General features: G+C 39.3%; 1 protein-coding gene across 1 annotated transcript in view; it reads left to right on the top strand.

Moving 5' to 3' along the window:
- The window catches only part of LOC128652556 (cathepsin K), a 104,138-nt gene that overhangs the window by 70,392 nt on the left and 15,848 nt on the right, over positions 1-17,898 (top strand). The window contains exon 6 of the mRNA XM_053705486.1: positions 1,160-1,325. Coding sequence (XP_053561461.1) covers positions 1,160-1,325 — 166 coding nt within the window. The remainder of the gene's footprint in view (positions 1-1,159; positions 1,326-17,898) is intronic.

The following is a 17,898-nucleotide window of genomic DNA, read 5'->3' as shown; positions in this document are numbered from 1 at the left end:
CAGCACAGGCTAATGTGTGCTGGTATTACAAGTTAACAGCAATGCGAACGCGAGCTCTTGTTCGCATTGCTGGGAAGCATTGTGCTCACAAGAACACGCTTCCATAGGCTCCTATGGGAGCACCTGAGCCCAGCAAAGAGGGTAAGTAGCACAGCGATTGCAGCATTTGTAAATATATATGTATATGCTGATATACATATATATTTATGTGTTAATATGTGTATATACACATATTAACACATAAATATATATGTATTTAAAGGGGCAGTAGACCTACAAAATATTGTTATATAATTCTACACATTGTGCAGAATTATATAACATTATCTTAGCGCTAGCTTTATACAACATAATATTGCGCAAATATTTTGTTATAAAGTAGAATTTCTCAGACTGCCGCTCCTTGCTCTACTGATCAGGTCTGTTTTTTTTCCTAAGCGCATCTGGGCAGCTGTATAGTCCCAGCCCAGCCCAATTGCGCCAATACACTCAATGTAGCTTGCTCCCGCTCTCGTCTGGTAGTGGGAGCGAGCTAAATTGAGTGTAATGGCGCGAGCGGGCTGGGCTGTGACTAGACAGCTGCCCAGATGCGCTTAGGAAAAAAAACAGACCTGATCAGTAGAGCAAGGAGCGGCGGTCTGAGAAATTCTACTTTATAATAAAATATTTGCGCAATATTATATTATATATAGTTAGCACTAAGATAATGTTATATAATTCTGCACAATGTGTAGAATTATATAACATTATTTAGTAGGTTTACTGCCCCTTTAAGCATATACATATATATTTACTGGGAACACACAGTTTCCATAGACTGCAATGTAAAGGCACTTTTCAGTGCTGTGTTTTTTTCTAACACCCCACTCCCACCAATAAATTAGCGCTCTACTTCTAATCTAGCCCTAAGTGTTTTAACTCCTTCAAAGGTGATAAAACTAGATTAAGCTGTGCACCTGACTCACACTGGTAATGTTCTAAGCTTTAATTGGTGGAATTAGCTCTTTATTGGCTTACACATCATGCCATTATTAGGAGCACCAATGCATTGCACCTCAAAAAAGAGTATTTTATTTTTATACTAGAAGGAGATAATAGCTCAGTTACAACTGCTAATCAGATTATGGTGGTTATATCGATGTGCTTTTGATTTCCACAGGATGAAGAATGCAAGTATGACCCGGCTGGCAAGGCTGCCAAGTGCAAATCGTACAAGAATGTGACAGAAGGAAGTGAGAAGGCTTTGAAAAAAGCAGTGGCCACTGTTGGACCTGTCTCTGTTGGTATAGATGCCAGTCAAAGCACCTTTCAGTTTTACAGCAAAGGTAAGTCTGACTGCTCTTTATTACTGTTATTTCAAAGTGGTTGTTAAATGTGATTGAAAAGAATGTCATCTTAGAAACAAATGTGATTTTATAGTGAAAGTATTAAACATAAATGATGGTCACTATCCCAATATTGCTGTTTTGGTAAAAACATAAACTTCACCAAGTCACTAAATTTAGTGTGTGAGAGACCAAGCGCAAAGGACACAGCAATATGTCAGAGTAAATGAAATGTTTAGCTTGAGGTTTATTTAGCTACGTTGAAGAAACGCATCTATCTTTAGACTTCATGTCATTTATTATTGGGACATAAAGGGTCAATCTAAAATCTACAGCAGTGCACACAAGATGTTGCTACTATGGTAGCAAACGGAATCCTTGTGTTTTTTAAACAGACGCATACATAGCACTGCCAATATTCGAGTATAGGTTCTGTGTGTACAGCATATTACCATATTATTAGTGGTGGGTCGTGTGAATGTTCACAGTCAGTAAATAAGCAGGGATAAAAACATAATGTATGTAAGAATTTACCTGATAAATTCCTTTCTTTCATATTAGCAAGAGTCCATGAGCTAGTGACGGATGGGATATACATTCCTACCAGGAGGGGCAAAGTTTCCCAAACCTCAAAATACCTACAAATACACCCCTCACCACACCCACAATACAGTTTAATGAATAGCCAAGCAGTGGGGTGATAAAGAAAGGAGTAAAAAAGCATCAACAAAGGAATTGGAATAATTGTGCTTTATACAAAAAAATCATAACCACCATAAAAGGGTGGGCCTCATGGACTCTTGCCAATACGAAAGAAATTAATTTATCAGGTAAATTCTTACATAAATTATGTTTTCTTTCATGTAATTGGCAAGAGTCCATGAGCTAGTGACGTATGGGATAGCAAATACCCAAGATGTGGAACTCCACTCAAGAATCACTAGAGAGGGAGGGATAAAAATAAAGACAGCCAATTCCGCTGAAAAAAATTAATCCACAACCCAAATCATAAGTTTAAATCTTATAAAGAAAAAGAAAAAAAATGAAATTATAAGCAGAAGAATCAAACTGAAACAGCTGCCTGAAGAACTTTTCTACCAAAAACTGCTTCTGAAGAAGAAAAAACATCAAAATGGTAGAATTTAGTAAATGTATGCAAAGAAGACCGAGTTGCTGCTTTGCAAATCTGATCAACTGAAGCTTCATTCTTAAAAGCCCAGGAAGTGGAAACAGACCTAGTAGAATGAGCCGTAATCCTCTGAGGCGGGGATTTACCCGACTCTAAATAAGCGTGATGAATCAAAAGCTTTAACCACGAAGCCAAGGAAACAGCAGAAGCCTTCTGACCTTTCGTAGAACCAGAAAAGATAAATAGACTAGAAATCTTTAGTAGCTTCAACATAATATTTCAAAGCTCTCACTACATCCAAAGAATGTAAGGATCTTTCCAAAGAATTCTTAGGATTAGGACATAAGGAAGGGACAACAATTTCTCTACTAATATTGTTGGAATTCACAACTTTAGGTAGGAATTTAAATGAAGTCCGCAAAACCGCCTTATCCTGATGAAAAATCAGAAAAGGAGACTCACAAGAAAGAGCAGATAATTCAGAAACTCTTCTAGCAGAAGAGATGGCCAAAAGAAACAACACTTTCCAAGAAAGCAATTTAATGTCCAAATAATGCATAGGCTCAAACGGAGGAGCCTGTAAAGCCTTTAAAACCAAATTAAGACTCCAGGGAGGAGAGATTGATTTAATGACAGGCTTGATACAAACCAACACCTGTACAAAACAATGAATATCAGGAAGTTTAGCAATTTTTCTGTGGAATAAGACAGAAAGAGCAGAAATTTGTCCTTTCAAAGAACTTGGAGACAAACCCTTATCCAAACCATCCTGAAGAAACTGTAAAATTCTAGGAATTCTAAAAGAATGCCAAGCGAATTTATGAGAACACCATGAAATGTAGGTCTTCCAAACTCGATAATAAATCTTTCTAGAAACAGATCTACGAGTCTGCAACATAGTTTTAATTACTGAGTCAGAGAAACCTCTATGACTAAGCACTAAGCGTTCAATTTCCATACCTTCAAATTTAATGATTTGAGATCCTGATGGAAAAACAGACCTTGAGATAGAAGGTCTGGTCTTAACGGAAGTGGCCACGGTTAGCAACTGGACATCCGAACAAGATCAGCATACCAAAACCTGTGTGGTCATGCTGGAGCCACCAGCAGCACAAACGATTGCTCCATGATGATTTTGGAAATCACTCTTGGAAGAAGAACTAGAGGCAGAAAAATACAGGGAGTACAGAATTATTAGGCAAGTTGTATTTTTGAGGATTAATTTTATTATTGAACAACAACCATGTTCTCAATGAACCCAAAAAACTCATTAATATCAAAGCTGAATAGTTTTGGAAGTAGTTTTTAGTTTGTTTTTAGTTATAGCTATTTTAGGGGGATATCTGTGTGTGCAGGTGACTATTACTGTGCATAATTATTAGGCAACTTAACAAAAAACAAATATATACCCATTTCAATTATTTATTTTTACCAGTGAAACCAATATAACATCTCAACATTCACAAATATACATTTCTGACATTCAAAAACAAAACAAAAACAAATCAGTGGATTCCAGAACAACAAAGTGATGAGCTGCACCAGGGTACTTGCTAAAAAACTTTTATTGTAGGTCACAATATCTTCCTTCCAGAAGCATTATTTCACAACAACAAAGGACATTGTGGTGTGTGTAGAAATCACCCAAAGAGCTTATTGCTGACGCGTTTCAGCCTAACTGGCCGTAATCGTAGCATAATGCTCATAGTCCCAATCCACCTTTAAATATATTGTGCTAAATTGTGATTGGATAAAAGAATTATCCTGGGCGGTTTCTAAGAACACACCTATTATACAGATACACCAATATAAAGTATTATTCATATATGTTTTATAAACAATAATAAGTAATATAAACATTATGCAATTGCTTTTGCTCAGATGAACTCCCGGTTGGGACTAACAGTAGACTTATAGCCTGAATATTATAGAATAGACTGGGCGGTTTTAATAGGTGCTCACACAACCAATGACTTTTGTATATCAAACAGTGTGTTTCCTGTTAATTGTGGTTGAGCACTAAATAACGTTTCTGGCGTGCAAGCGGCACATATCACAAGTTTCACAATATGGAACAAGAAATGAGGGACATTGAAGTAATTCAATTTTATTCATTGCGGAGGTCAGATGAACGTGTGGAGAACACGTTAGAGATTGAGAATGTATTTTCCTCTGATTTTTCCACCTATACACTTAGCAAACTGTTTGAGCATATGGAGTCTCTCCTAGAGAAAGAAATAAGACTCAAATGGGACATTTGGACACTGCAAAAGTATCTGAATCAGGGTATGATACCCAGGGGCCTGAGGGTCAACAAGTTTCCCACCTTTGTGGTGGAAGACGAAGAGTTCATAAGGGTCTGGAATGGGGTGCTTTCAGATTGTTCACTTAAACTGATGGGAATGTTAATAGAATTTAAATCCAAGCTGTTAGTTACTGTTTCGAAAGAAATTGATGTTTTGCAAATTGAATTAAATGTGCGTAGCAAAGAGTTACAATTTAAGAAATTTGATTCAATACTGCAGGTTACATTGGCAGAATCAAAGGCATTAATTATGGAGATTAAGCACGATAAATATCTAAGGGATTTAAGTGATTACGAAAACAATAAAATCTATATTTGGAATAGAAAACTAAGAACAAGCTATAGAAGGGAAAACGATCAAAAAAGGTTCCCCAAAGGTAAAAAATCAGGCAAGAAACAAAATAAACAAGCTTTTAAATCAAAGAAGGTAACCTTTAATGAAAGTGAGGCTGAGTCCTCTGGGGATTGTTCCACTTCAGGAGAAGAGGAGGACACAGCTAGTAATAAGGTTATAACTTGTAACTTAGATCACACATTAGCCCCCATAACTAGGACCAACACAGAAATGAGCACTTCAAGGTATCAGCAAAATTATGTAAATGAAGTAAGTTCTGGGACCCATAAGGAAGAAGAGAGATCAGATGTAGCGCAGGTTTTTTCAAAGGTCCCAGAAGGATTCGAAGGGGGGGGAAACGTTACAAAAGGGAAAGGGATTCTAAAAGGGAACCCATTACAACAACGACAACCCCCCAGGAGAGGCAGATCAAAAACCAAGTATCAGTAAATTCTGTGATTAATCTGTCTTCGCGTCCATTAAGTGCCATTGAAACTAAGGTTTTAAATTATGGCCTAAGCTTTGTGCCAGCTGACACATTTAATTTATTCCAAACCTTAGTGGACGTGAACAGACTGATCAGGAATCTTACAGTAAAGAAATATTTTGCTAGAGGTGGTACAGAGATGAGTCATGATAAAACTGAAAATAAATCCCTTTCAAACACAACATTTACATTTCAAGAGGCATGTGATTTGGAGGCACTGGAAAATTTGTACTTTGAAAGTGGCAACAATGAGACATATACAGATACAAACAAAGTATCGAGTGGCCCTCTGTTTTCAAGTGCCTCTAAATTTTATCCCTTACATATAAGGGGAAATATTCTTGAACAATTTCAAAGAAGAGTGGAGAGGGATCTAACGAATTTAGCCTATGTTGCCAAACAATATGTGCATCCAAATTTAAATAAAGAAGAGCTTTTAGCACTAAACAGTCTCAAAGGAAATAAAAGTTTGGTAATTAGATCAGCAGACAAGTCTGTGGTTGTCATGGACAAATGTTTCTTTGTTCAAGAAGCACTACGACAACTTTCAGACCCACTCCAGTATACACTTCTGTCGCATGATCCCACAGCAAGATTCAAGCGTGAAATATTGCACTTAATCGACGATGGAAAGGAAGCAGGCTTTATAGATGAGAAAACAAGTAAATTTTTGACAGTAGATTCTCCGATAAAGCCTGTTTTCAATTTCCTTCCCAAAGTACATAAGTCCTTAACAGACGTTAAGGGCCGTCCCATTATTAGCGGCATAGGCTCTATATTAGAGCCTATGTCACAATGGTTAGATTCCATCCTGCAGTCAATGGTATCTAAGTTGTCTAGTCATTTGAGAGATACTAAGCAACTTTTGATTGAACTTGAATCTGTCTTTTGGCAAAGCCACTTCAGTTGGCTGTCTATAGATGTAACTTCCTTGTACTCATCTATACCTCATGACAAGGGTCTAGAAGCATTATCGTTTTTCCTGAAAAGGATGACTGAGTATAGTCCCCAGCTTTGTAGTTACATCCTAAATGTTACAGAGTTCTTGTTAACTCATAATTTTTTCATGTTTGAGGGAGACCACTACCTCCAGAGATGTGGGACAGCGATGGGGGCCAAATTTGCCCCCTCCTATGCCAACCTGTTCATGGGTTGGTGGGAGCTGTCCCACATCTATGGAGATAGTGGACCCTGGAAAGCTAAGATCAATTACTACAGGAGATACATAGATGATCTTCTGATCATCTGGGAAGGAAGTGAATCAGAAGCTGAGGACTTCCTAAGGCACCTCAATAATAATACAGCGGGGATTAAACTAACACATGAGTTTAATGTCACACAGCTCAACTATCTAGATGTAACACTAATGAGTAAAGAAAACAAAGTGTTTACAAAGGTGTTTAGAAAACCTATCTCAGGAAACACACTGCTCCACGCGAAAAGCAACCACCCTAAAGGGTTTTTCGATCTGTTACAAAAGGGCAGTTTATACGTTTGAAACGTAACTGTACAACTCAGGAGGAATTTGATATACAGGCTTCAGAACTAGAGGACCGCTTATGTCAAAGAGGTTACAAAAGAAAGGAAGTGTCTATTTCTAGATTAGATATAGCCAAAAGAAACAGGTCTCAATTTCTCAAGCCAGAGAAGCCTGGGAAAAAAGATGCTTTCGAAGGTGTTTCCTTTATCACTAGATATAGTAACCAATATCATCAGATCTGCAATATCATACGGAAGCATTTCCGTATGTTATCGGCTGATGATGATCTCAGTGATATTGTATCAAAGGGGTGCAGGTATGCGTTCAAAAAAGGGAAAACATTAGCTAATATTCTAGCTCCCACACAAATAAGCACCACAAAACTTGACCAATCATCATGGTTAAGATTTAAAGGAGTCTTTAAATGTAGCTATACATCATGTATAGCTTGCGGATTCTTACAGTGTGGTGAAGGTTTCTCAAGTACAGTAACAGGGGAACAATTCAGGCACTACTCATGCCTGAATTGTCGAGCCACTTATGTGGTTTATTTGCTGACCTGTGTACAATGTGGAGTCCAATACACAGGACTCACATCCAGAGAAACATGGGACAGAATACGTGAACATATAAATAATATCAAAGCAGGGAAATTAACAACACCATTAGTGCAGCATTTTAAATTGACACACAATAAGAATGTAGACACATTGAGGTGGACAATCATTGAACAAGTAACCTGTAAGGCAAGGGGTGGAGACAGAGATAAACTCCTAGCCAAAAGGGAGGCCTTTAGGATACACAGACTCAGGACTAGAATCCCTACAGGTCTGAATTCAGAATTCGATATAATCAATTTTTGGGAATAAAGATTCTTGGGTCTGTGTGTCCAAGGGCATCCCCTGAGTATGGCTTGAAATTGAATTTGAATTCGGAAACTGAAAATTAAAATTGAGATTTGGAATTTAAATGAAGTATATTTGGAGCACATGTATAAGTTTATTTATTTATTTATTAATTTAATTGGATAATGTTTGGCAACATTAGTCTCCAGCAAAGGGACAAGGAAAGTATTTTATGCAAAAAAAGTTTTTTGTAAGTCTTTGCATATTTGTGCAGATTTTTCAGTTTTTTTATTGACTCAATTTTCTAATAGTTTAAAAAGGGACTTAAAAGCCTAGATAGAATAGCTTAGGGCAATAAAAAATGATAAGGATATTTTGGCAGACTTTGAAATTGAGATAAAAAAGTTAACAAAAGTGTAAAGTCTAGAACTATAATATTCAGGCTATAAGTCTACTGTTAGTCCCAACCGGGAGTTCATCTGAGCAAAAGCAATTGCATAATGTTTATATTACTTATTATTGTTTATAAAACATATATGAATAATACTTTATATTGGTGTATCTGTATAATAGGTGTGTTCTTAGAAACCGCCCAGGATAATTCTTTTATCCAATCACAATTTAGCACAATATATTTAAAGGTGGATTGGGATTATGAGCATTATGCTACGATTACGGCCAGTTAGGCTGAAACGCGTCAGCAATAAGCTCTTTGGGTGATTTCTACACACACCACAATGTCCTTTGTTGTTGTGAAATAATGCTTCTGGAAGGAAGATATTGTGACCTACAATAAAAGTTTTTTAACAAGTACCCTGGTGCAGCTCATCACTTTGTTGTTCTGGAATCCACTGAAACGGAGCGTGCACAGAGGTAGCTTGTAACCGCTATCGACCCAGCCAGCACCCATCGGACAGTTCTGACAGCTGATCGAACAGCTGAGGAGGAGGAAGCCGAGAGTGGAGATTCCGGTGACGTCAGACGCCAAGTTACCGCGAGTGGAGAGGGACCCAGGAGGAGAGCGGAATACAAGCCGGAGGCAGAAAGAGAGGGGCTCTGATCTGTACCATCCCACTGCCCCGGAGGAACGAGTAAGCTCTCTGAGGACGGGCCAGACTCTGCGAGTAGCGGAAAGCGGCAAGAACCCGGGAACATTCTCCAAGCAGGGGTGAGTCTATTTACAAGACATCTCTATCTTGGTGCATTACAAGTTTGGGATCATCTATCATATCAAGTGAATAGACTGGGCGGTTATAATAGGTGCTCACACAACCAATGACTTTTGAAAAACAAATCAGTGACCAATATAGCCACCTTTCTTTGCAAGGACACTCAAAGGCCTGCCATCCATGGATTATGTCAGTGTTTTGATCTGTTCACCATCAACATTGCGTGCAGCAGCAACCACAGCCTCCCAGACACTGTTCAGAGAGGTGTACTGTTTTCCCTCCTTGTAAATCTCACATTTGATGATGGACCACAGGTTCTCAATGGGGTTCAGATCAGGTGAACAAGGAGGCCATGTCATTAGATTTTCTTCTTTTATACCCTTTCTTGCCAGCCACGCTGTGGAGTACTTGGACGCGTGTGATGGAGCATTGTCCTGCATGAAAATCATGTTTTTCTTGAAGGATGCAGACTTCTTCCTGTACCACTGCTTGAAGACGGTGTCTTCCAGAAACTGGCAGTAGGACTGGGAGTTTAGCTTGACTCCATCCTCAACCCGAAAAGGCCCCACAAGCTCATCTTTGATGATACCAGCCCAAACCAGTACTCCACCTCCACCTTGCTGGCGTCTGAGTCGTACTGGAGCTCTCTGCCCTTTACCAATCCAGCCACGGGCCCATCCATCTGGCCCATCAAGACTCACTCTCATTTCATCAGTCCATAAAACCTTAGAAAAATCAGTCTTGAGATATTTCTTGGCCCAGTCTTGACGTTTCAGCTTGTGTGTCTTGTTCAGTGGTGGTCGTCTTTCAGCCTTTCTTACCTTGGCCATGTCTCTGAGTATTGCACACCTTGTGCTTTTGGGCACTCCAGTGATGTTGCAGCTCTGAAATATGGCCAAACTGGTGGCAAGTGGCATCTTGGCAGCTGCACGCTTGACTTTTCTCAGTTCATGGGCAGTTATTTTGCACCTTGGTTTTTCCACACGCTTCTTGCGACCCTGTTGACTATTTTGAATGAAACGCTTGATTGTTCGATGATCACGCTTCAGAAGCTTTGCAATTTTAAGAGTGCTGCATCCCTCTGCAAGATATCTCACTATTTTTTACTTTTCTGAGCCTGTCAAGTCCTTCTTTTGACCCATTTTGCCAAAGGAAAGGAAGTTGCCTAATAATTATGCACACCTGATATAGGGTGTTGATGTCATTAGACCACACCCCTTCTCATTACAGAGATGCACATCACCTAATATGCTTAATTGGTAGTAGGCTTTCGAGCCTATACAGCTTGGAGTAAGACAACATGCATAAAGAGGATGATGTGGTCAAAATACTCATTTGCCTAATAATTCTGCACTCCCTGTATAGGCAGGTTGATAACTCCAAGGAAGTGTCAATGCATCCTCTGCCTCCGCCTGAGGATCCCTGGACCTGGACAGATACCTATGAAGTTTCTTGTTTAGATGAGATGCCATCAGATCTATTTCTGGAAGTCCCCAGATCTGAACAATTTGAAAAAACACATCTGTGTGAAGAGACCCCTCTCCCGGATGTAAAGTCTGACGACTGAGATAATCCGCTTCCTAATTGCCTATACCTGGGATATGGACCACAGAAATTAAACAGGAGCTAAATTCTGCCCAGGCAAGTATCCAAGATACTTCTTTCATAGCTTGGGGACTGTGAGTCCCACCCTGATGATTGACATATGCCACAGTTGTGATATTGTCTGTCTGAAAACAAATGAACGGTTCTCTCTTCAAGAGAGGCAAAATCTGAAGAGCCCTGAAAATCGCACGGAGTTCCAAAATATTGATTGGTAATCTCGCCTCTTGAGATTTCCAAACCCCTTGTGCTGTCAGAGATCCCCAGACAGCTCCCCAACCTGAAAGACTCGCATTTGTTGTGATCACGGTCCAAGTTGGACGAACAAAAGAGGCCCCTTGAACTATACGATGGTGATCTAACCACCAAGTCAGAGATAGTCGAACATTGGGATTTAAGGATATTAATTGTGATATCCTTGTATAATCCCTGCACCATTGGTTCAGCATACAAAGCTGAAGAGGTCCCATGTGAAAACGAGCAAAGGGGATCGCTTCCGATGCTGCAGTCATGAGACCTAAAACCTCCATGCACATAGCTACTGAAGGGAATGACTGAGACTGAAGGTTCCGACAGGCTGCAATCAACTTCAAAAATATCTTGTCTGTTAGAGACAAAGTCATGGACACTGAATCTATCTGGAAACCTAAAAAGGTTACCCTTGTCTGAGGAATCTTTGAAGAAACAACACTAGTTGATTCGTGTGAGATTCTGCAGAACGTAAAGACTGAGCAAGTACCAAGATATCGTCCATATAAGGAAACACTGCAATACCCCGCTCTCTGATTACAAAGAGAAGGGCACTGAGAACCTTTGAAAAGATCCTTAAAGCTGTTGCTAGGCCAAAAGGAAGAGCAACAAATTGGTAATGCTTGTCTAGAAAAGAGAATCTCAGGAACTGATAGTGATCTGGATGAATCAGAATATGAAGATATGCATCCTGTAAGTCTATTGTGGACATATAATGCCCTTGCTGAACAAAAGGCAGAATAGTCCTTATAGTCACCATTTTGAATGTTGGTATTCTTACATAACGATTCAAGATTTTTAGATCCAGAACTGGTCTGAATGATTTTTCTTTCTTTGGGACAATGAACAGATTTGAATAAAACCCCAGATCCTGTTCCTGAAAAGGAACCGGCTCGATTACCCCAGAAGACTCCAGGTCTGAAACACACTTCAGGAAAGCCTGTGCTTTCTCGGGGTTCACTGGAATGCATGAGAGAAAGAAACTTCTCACAGGCGGTCTTACTCTGAAACCTATTCTGTACCCCTGAGAGACAATGTTCTGAATCCAGTGATTTTGGACTGTATTTATCCAAACATCCTTAAAAAAATTTAGTCTGCCCCCTACCAGCTGAGCTGGAATGAGGGCCGCACCTTCATGCGGACTTGGGGGCTGGTTTAGATCTCTTAAATGGCTTGGATTTATTCCAGACTGAGGAAGGCTTCCAATTGGAAACAGATTCCTTAGGGGAAGGATTAGGTTTCTGTTCCTTATTCTGTCGAAAGGAACCAAAACGGTTAGAAGCTTTAAATTTACCCTTAGATTTTTTATCCTGAGGTAAAAAAGCTCCCTTCCCCCCAGTAACAGTTGAAAATATAGAATCCAACTGAGAACCAAATAATTTATTACCTTGGAAAGAAAGAGATAGTAACGTCGACTTAGAAGTCATATCAGCATTCCAAGATTTAAGCCATAAAGCTCTTCTAGCTAAAATAGCTAAAGACATATATCTAATATCAATTCTGATGATATCAAAAATGGCATCACAAACAAAATTATTAGCATGTTGAAATAACTTAACTATACATATTATGGTCTGATACTTGTTGCGCTAAAGTTTCCAACCAAAAAGTTGAAGCAGCTGCAACATCAGCCAAAGAAATAGCAGGCCTAAGAAGATGACCTGAACATAAATAAACAAAGAGAGAAAGGGCGCCTCCTAGTGTAGCCAATACACAATTAAATAATACCACATGTAGAAAAAACGGTACTCACAATTTTCAAAGGCAAAGATAATGCCTAGGTGTGTGGTCTGGAAACTCTGCAGTGTTCCAGTTGACTGTACACGAATGTCAGGGCAGCTCCTCCTAGATGTAGCAAAGTACTCTAGTCTTTGTAGTATCCAAGATCGCTGTGAAGCTGGAATCAGAACCAGAGATCAGAGACTTTCATTACGTTATTTCACTTCAACCCAGGATCGAAGCTGGAACACAAATATATTCAAATCAAACGAAGAAGAAGAACCAAGCAAAAGGTTTTCACTTCGATCCTGGGTTGAAGTGAAATAACGTAATGAAAGTCATCTGATCTCTGGTTCTGATTCCAGCTTCACAGCGATCTTGGATACTACCCTTTGTGCATCTTATTGGCTCTTCTGGGATAATTTACACTACTGCCATTTATCCCTATTGTTTTTAATATTTTTAACATATTTTGGTTTTGTTTTTGTCCTTTGTTTTTATACATACGTCTGATCAGCGTATTTCATGTATTTTAATAAATTGTAGTATTTTGATACATTTTATATCTGTGAGTTAGCCGTATTTTTTTTTTTTTTTTTTTTTTTATTGAAGTCATATACAAATACAATAACCAAGGGGTATGCCCCTACACATTCACAGATAATTGTATACACAACACCATTAGAAGAGAAATATATTCAAATAACCCTAGTGTTACTATAAATTGTGGGCAAACTTATAGATAGACTTCAGTTTTTATTATACAATATCATAAGAATAATCTAAGCAAAAATGGTCCTCTCCTAACTAAGTAAAAAGTAAATTTAGGTATCTGTTCCGTTAAAATTTGGGCTAGGGAGGAGTTAGTTGTATAGTTTCATGGGGCACAGGGATGCAGCGGGCGAGAGCCGCTCATAATGGAATAAAGGGGGGGGAGGGGAGGGCGGAGCCAGGTAGTATGCGTAAGGAAGCAAATGTAGACATAGCTACATGACAGCCATTGATGGGTGGGAGTGTAGATGGGTTGCTAGTCAACCATGAGAAGTTGGGCTTAATCCCACTGAGCTAGCATATATAATGTACACTAGGTTAGGTCCTAATTCTGCACCTCTGCTGAAATATGAGAGCAGCTTGCAACTAAAGCCAATGTCCGAATAATGAGAGTATGTATGTGGCTCTCCTTTCATAGTACATAAAGGATATTATCTACTTACCCCATACATCTAGATAAGCTGTAAAAACTAGAAGTGGAGTACAGGCATTTCAAAAAATAATAGCTAGTGAATCTCTAAGTCAGTATACACTATAGGAGCATGCCTTGAAGGACATTCATATATAACCACATTGTGGAGTAAACTCTATTTATACGTTAGTCATAGAGATAAGTATGGTAATATGTCTAAGCTGTAGGGCTGTCATTTATGTGTACACACTAGGCAGGCACAATATAGGATATCTAATTAAATATAGCCAGACGCTGACAATTAAAACTTTCTAAGTCACATAACCTCCCCTCTAGCCCAGTGGTATAGCTATGATACAGACAGGGATCTATATATAGCAGTAGGGGTTTTAGATAACAGAGACAAAGCAGCCATGCACATAGTCATTTCAATGCTCAAATAACTTTCAAACAATAATATTGAGGCTCAATTTTAGTAATAAAACATCTAAATATGCTTTCCTCCTTGACAATATATATTATTGATGTGTAATAGATATACATGGTTACGCAGACGCACACAATATGAATATTAACCATACTACGTCAGTTTGCACTATCAAGCTAGGGTTGTGTAATAAGTACTATCTCCTACAATCTGCTTTGCAGGAGGATAGATACCTTAGTGAAACTGAGTGCTACCTGACTCATTAAATTCACTCATACAGAAGATAAATAAACTTTAGGTACCAAGATATGCATGAGCTTATATATATGTGTATCCAGATAAGTCATATCCAAAAAAGCTCTAATGGCGTGAAGCAATAATATTGGAGCATAATAAGAGCAAGTATAATATAATGTGGTATAGAACTAGCAAATAACTGTATTACATTACTGCAAATATATTTACTATGAGTGACAGAGCTGGCACATAGAGAAACAACATTTTTAAGGTATCATATAAGCTTAGGAGGGGAGTATGGAAAAGACTTAAATTTAGAATAAGCTTTGTATGTCTTAGCAGACATATGAGCACATGGACATTTGGGGTCAGGGATGTGTAAACGATCAGGCTATGGGAATGATCTAACCCCTGCACTTACTTTCAAGAGGTCAGATTATGGGGACATAATATATACTAATAACACTATTAAGATGAAGTATTAACCACAAACTTCAATTATAAGAAACAATCTCTGTCATGGATGAGCACTTAAGTTCCTGAGAGCTAGAGGAAAGGTCTTTGAGGGTGTATAAATATCCTCTCTATCCCACTCCAGCCTTATTCTCCTTTTCAGAGTCATTGAGCAAAGTTCGGGGTAAATGTGTAATGAGAAATAAGAAAACTAAAATAAGATAAAGGCGACTCCTCAGCAGGTAGAAGGACTGAACGGTCCCAAGATCAATGAGTCTCAAACATAGCGGCACAGAGCCCAAGTTCACATTCTGAGGATAGAGATTCCCTTATCCTGACATTAGAGTTCAGCTCGTGTGGAGATCCGCTCTGGTATACCGGGGATCTGCAATAGTCAGAACGTGCGAGATATATCCAGCAGGGTCAGCAGGCTGTAATCCTAACAACCTAAATGCCGATAATGTTAGAGTGACTCAGTGGAATCTCGTCGATCAAGCAAGAGGGCAGAGTGAATAACCTCCTGGATCAAAAGGGCCCCTCAGAGGGTCGCGGCAATATATGCTAGCCGCTCCGGGAGACATCAGAGGCAGTGTGCTTCGAGTATGTGGAGCTGACTTGGAGAAATGTGACCCAAATTTTCCCATAAGTAGAGGTAGATGACCAGGCGCTCCATGATCTCTCCAGATAAGCGTTTCAGTGGAGCCGTTATAGCGCTCAGCCGAAACTGCCTTCACGGGGATAGGTATCTGATCACTGATTACAGCGCCGTGGGTTGATGACAAGAGCTCCCTCTGGCCCCGTGGCTCAAACAATGTGTCTAACTGTCCAGATTCTAAGTGGGGCTCTGATTGTACTATCCAGTATCTAGTAGCCTGTCTCACTGGGTCTATCATATCTCCCAGAGCAGGGCGGAGGTAGAATTGCGTAGGTCCCACCGGGAGTTTGGGTATGTCAAAGTGAGGGTCTATCGTAGTTTCCACTGGCTGTTCTACTCGTATGAGGGATTGTTCTATGAGGATCGGTGGGTTTGTAATGCTTAGCGTGGTGTGGATCGGTATCTCCCGACGCTCCATGATAGTCTTTAAGCTGACTGACATATCTTTAAAAACGGCTGAGACTTGTAAGTTGAGCTCCCGTAGGGCCTCATGGATGGCTGAAAAATCTTCCTCCATACTTGTTGCTATAAGTTCAGTAGGCCGCAAAGACCGAGGCGCTGCCTAACTGGCCCTTTCAGCCAAAGGAAGATACCGGCATAAAAATAAAGTGATAAGATAGTCCTGCAGGTTCTGAGACAGTTTTGGGGCCGATTTGTAAAAGATTGAACCCGGTTTGCCACTATTTTAGGTAAATTTCTGGAGGAGCATTCTGAAACACATCTACCCTGCTCGGCTGCTGGCTCCGCCCCCCGAGTTAGCCGTATTTGATTTGCAACATATTGTCATTATTTGATATTATTTTACTTTTTGGAATCCTGGGGCCCGATCCGATATGCAGCGTCGCCCGCAAATGCCGGCGACGCTGAATTTTGAGCTGGTTTGGTATCCTATATACGGTGTAACCTAGAAGTTATGCCCGTATATTTCTGCCGTCGCCCGTAGTTTTTTGGGCCATAGGCAGGTATACCAAACCAGCGCAGTTTGGTATCCAATATACAGCGTAAGGACTTACGTGGCGAAAATGGAGAAATCATACTCCATTTTCACCTTGCCACAAAAAGCAGCCGTAGTAAGCCTTACGCTGTCTATTGGAGCCCCGTAACTCCCTAAACTAGCTACAAAATAAACCTAACACCTAACGCATGCGCAATGTCTATCTAGCTGTCACCCGCGACCTGCTAAATAAAACCTAACACCTAATGCATGCGCAATGTCTATCTACCTGTCAACCGCGATCCCCCGCCGCAATCCCTAATAAAGTTATTAACCCCTAAACCGCCGCTCCCGGACCCCGCAGCCACCTACAATAAAAGTATAATCCCCTAATGTGAGCTCCTACCCCGCCGCCAACTACATTAAACTACCCCCTAAAGTGAGCCTCTTACACCGCCGCCATCTATTTTAAAATTATTAACCCCTAATTTAATCCCCCTACACCGCCGCCAGCTATATTAAATTAATTAACCCCTAATTTAATCCCCCTACACCGCCGCCAGCTATATTAAATTATTTAACCCCTAAATTACTAAACTATCCCTACCGCTAAACCTAAGTATAACCCTACAAATAGCCCTGAAAAGAGCTTTTTGCGTGGCATTACCCCAAAGTAAACTGCTCTATTGCCAGCCCTTAAAAGGGCTTTTTGCGGGGCATGCCCCAAAGAATTCAGCTCTTTTACTAGCCCTTAAAAGGGCTTTTTGCGGGGCATTGTCACAAAGTAAATAGCTCTTTTGCATCTAATCTAAATCCCCCTACACCGCCGCCACCTATAATAAATGTATTAACCCCTAATCCCCCCTACACCGCCGCCACCTATATTAAACACATTAACCCCTAATCTAATCCCCCTACACCGCCGCCAGCTATATTAACTATATTAACCCTAATTATATTAGGGTTAATATAGTTAATATAGTTATTATATTATATATATTAACTATATTAACCCTAATTATATTAGGGTTAATATAGTTAATATCGTTATTATATTATATATATATTAAGTATAATAACCCTATCTAACTCTAACATCCCTAACTAAACTCTTATTAAAATAAATCTAATATTAATATTATTATTTAAAATATTCCTATTTAAATCTAAATACTTACCTATAAAATAAACCCTAAGATAGCTACAATATAATTAATAATTACATTGTAGCTATTTTAGGGTTTATATTTATTTTACAGGTATTTATTTTAACTAGGTACAATAGCTATTAAATAGTTATTAACTATTTAATAGCTACCTAGTTAAAATAATTACCAATTTACCTGTAAAATAAATCCTAACCTA

The sequence above is a fragment of the Bombina bombina genome, chromosome 1 (genome assembly GCF_027579735.1).
Source record: "Bombina bombina isolate aBomBom1 chromosome 1, aBomBom1.pri, whole genome shotgun sequence".
Classification (NCBI taxonomy): domain Eukaryota; kingdom Metazoa; phylum Chordata; class Amphibia; order Anura; family Bombinatoridae; genus Bombina; species Bombina bombina.
The sequence above is the reverse complement of the archived record's forward strand: the minus strand, read 5'-3'. Positions and strand labels throughout refer to the sequence as shown.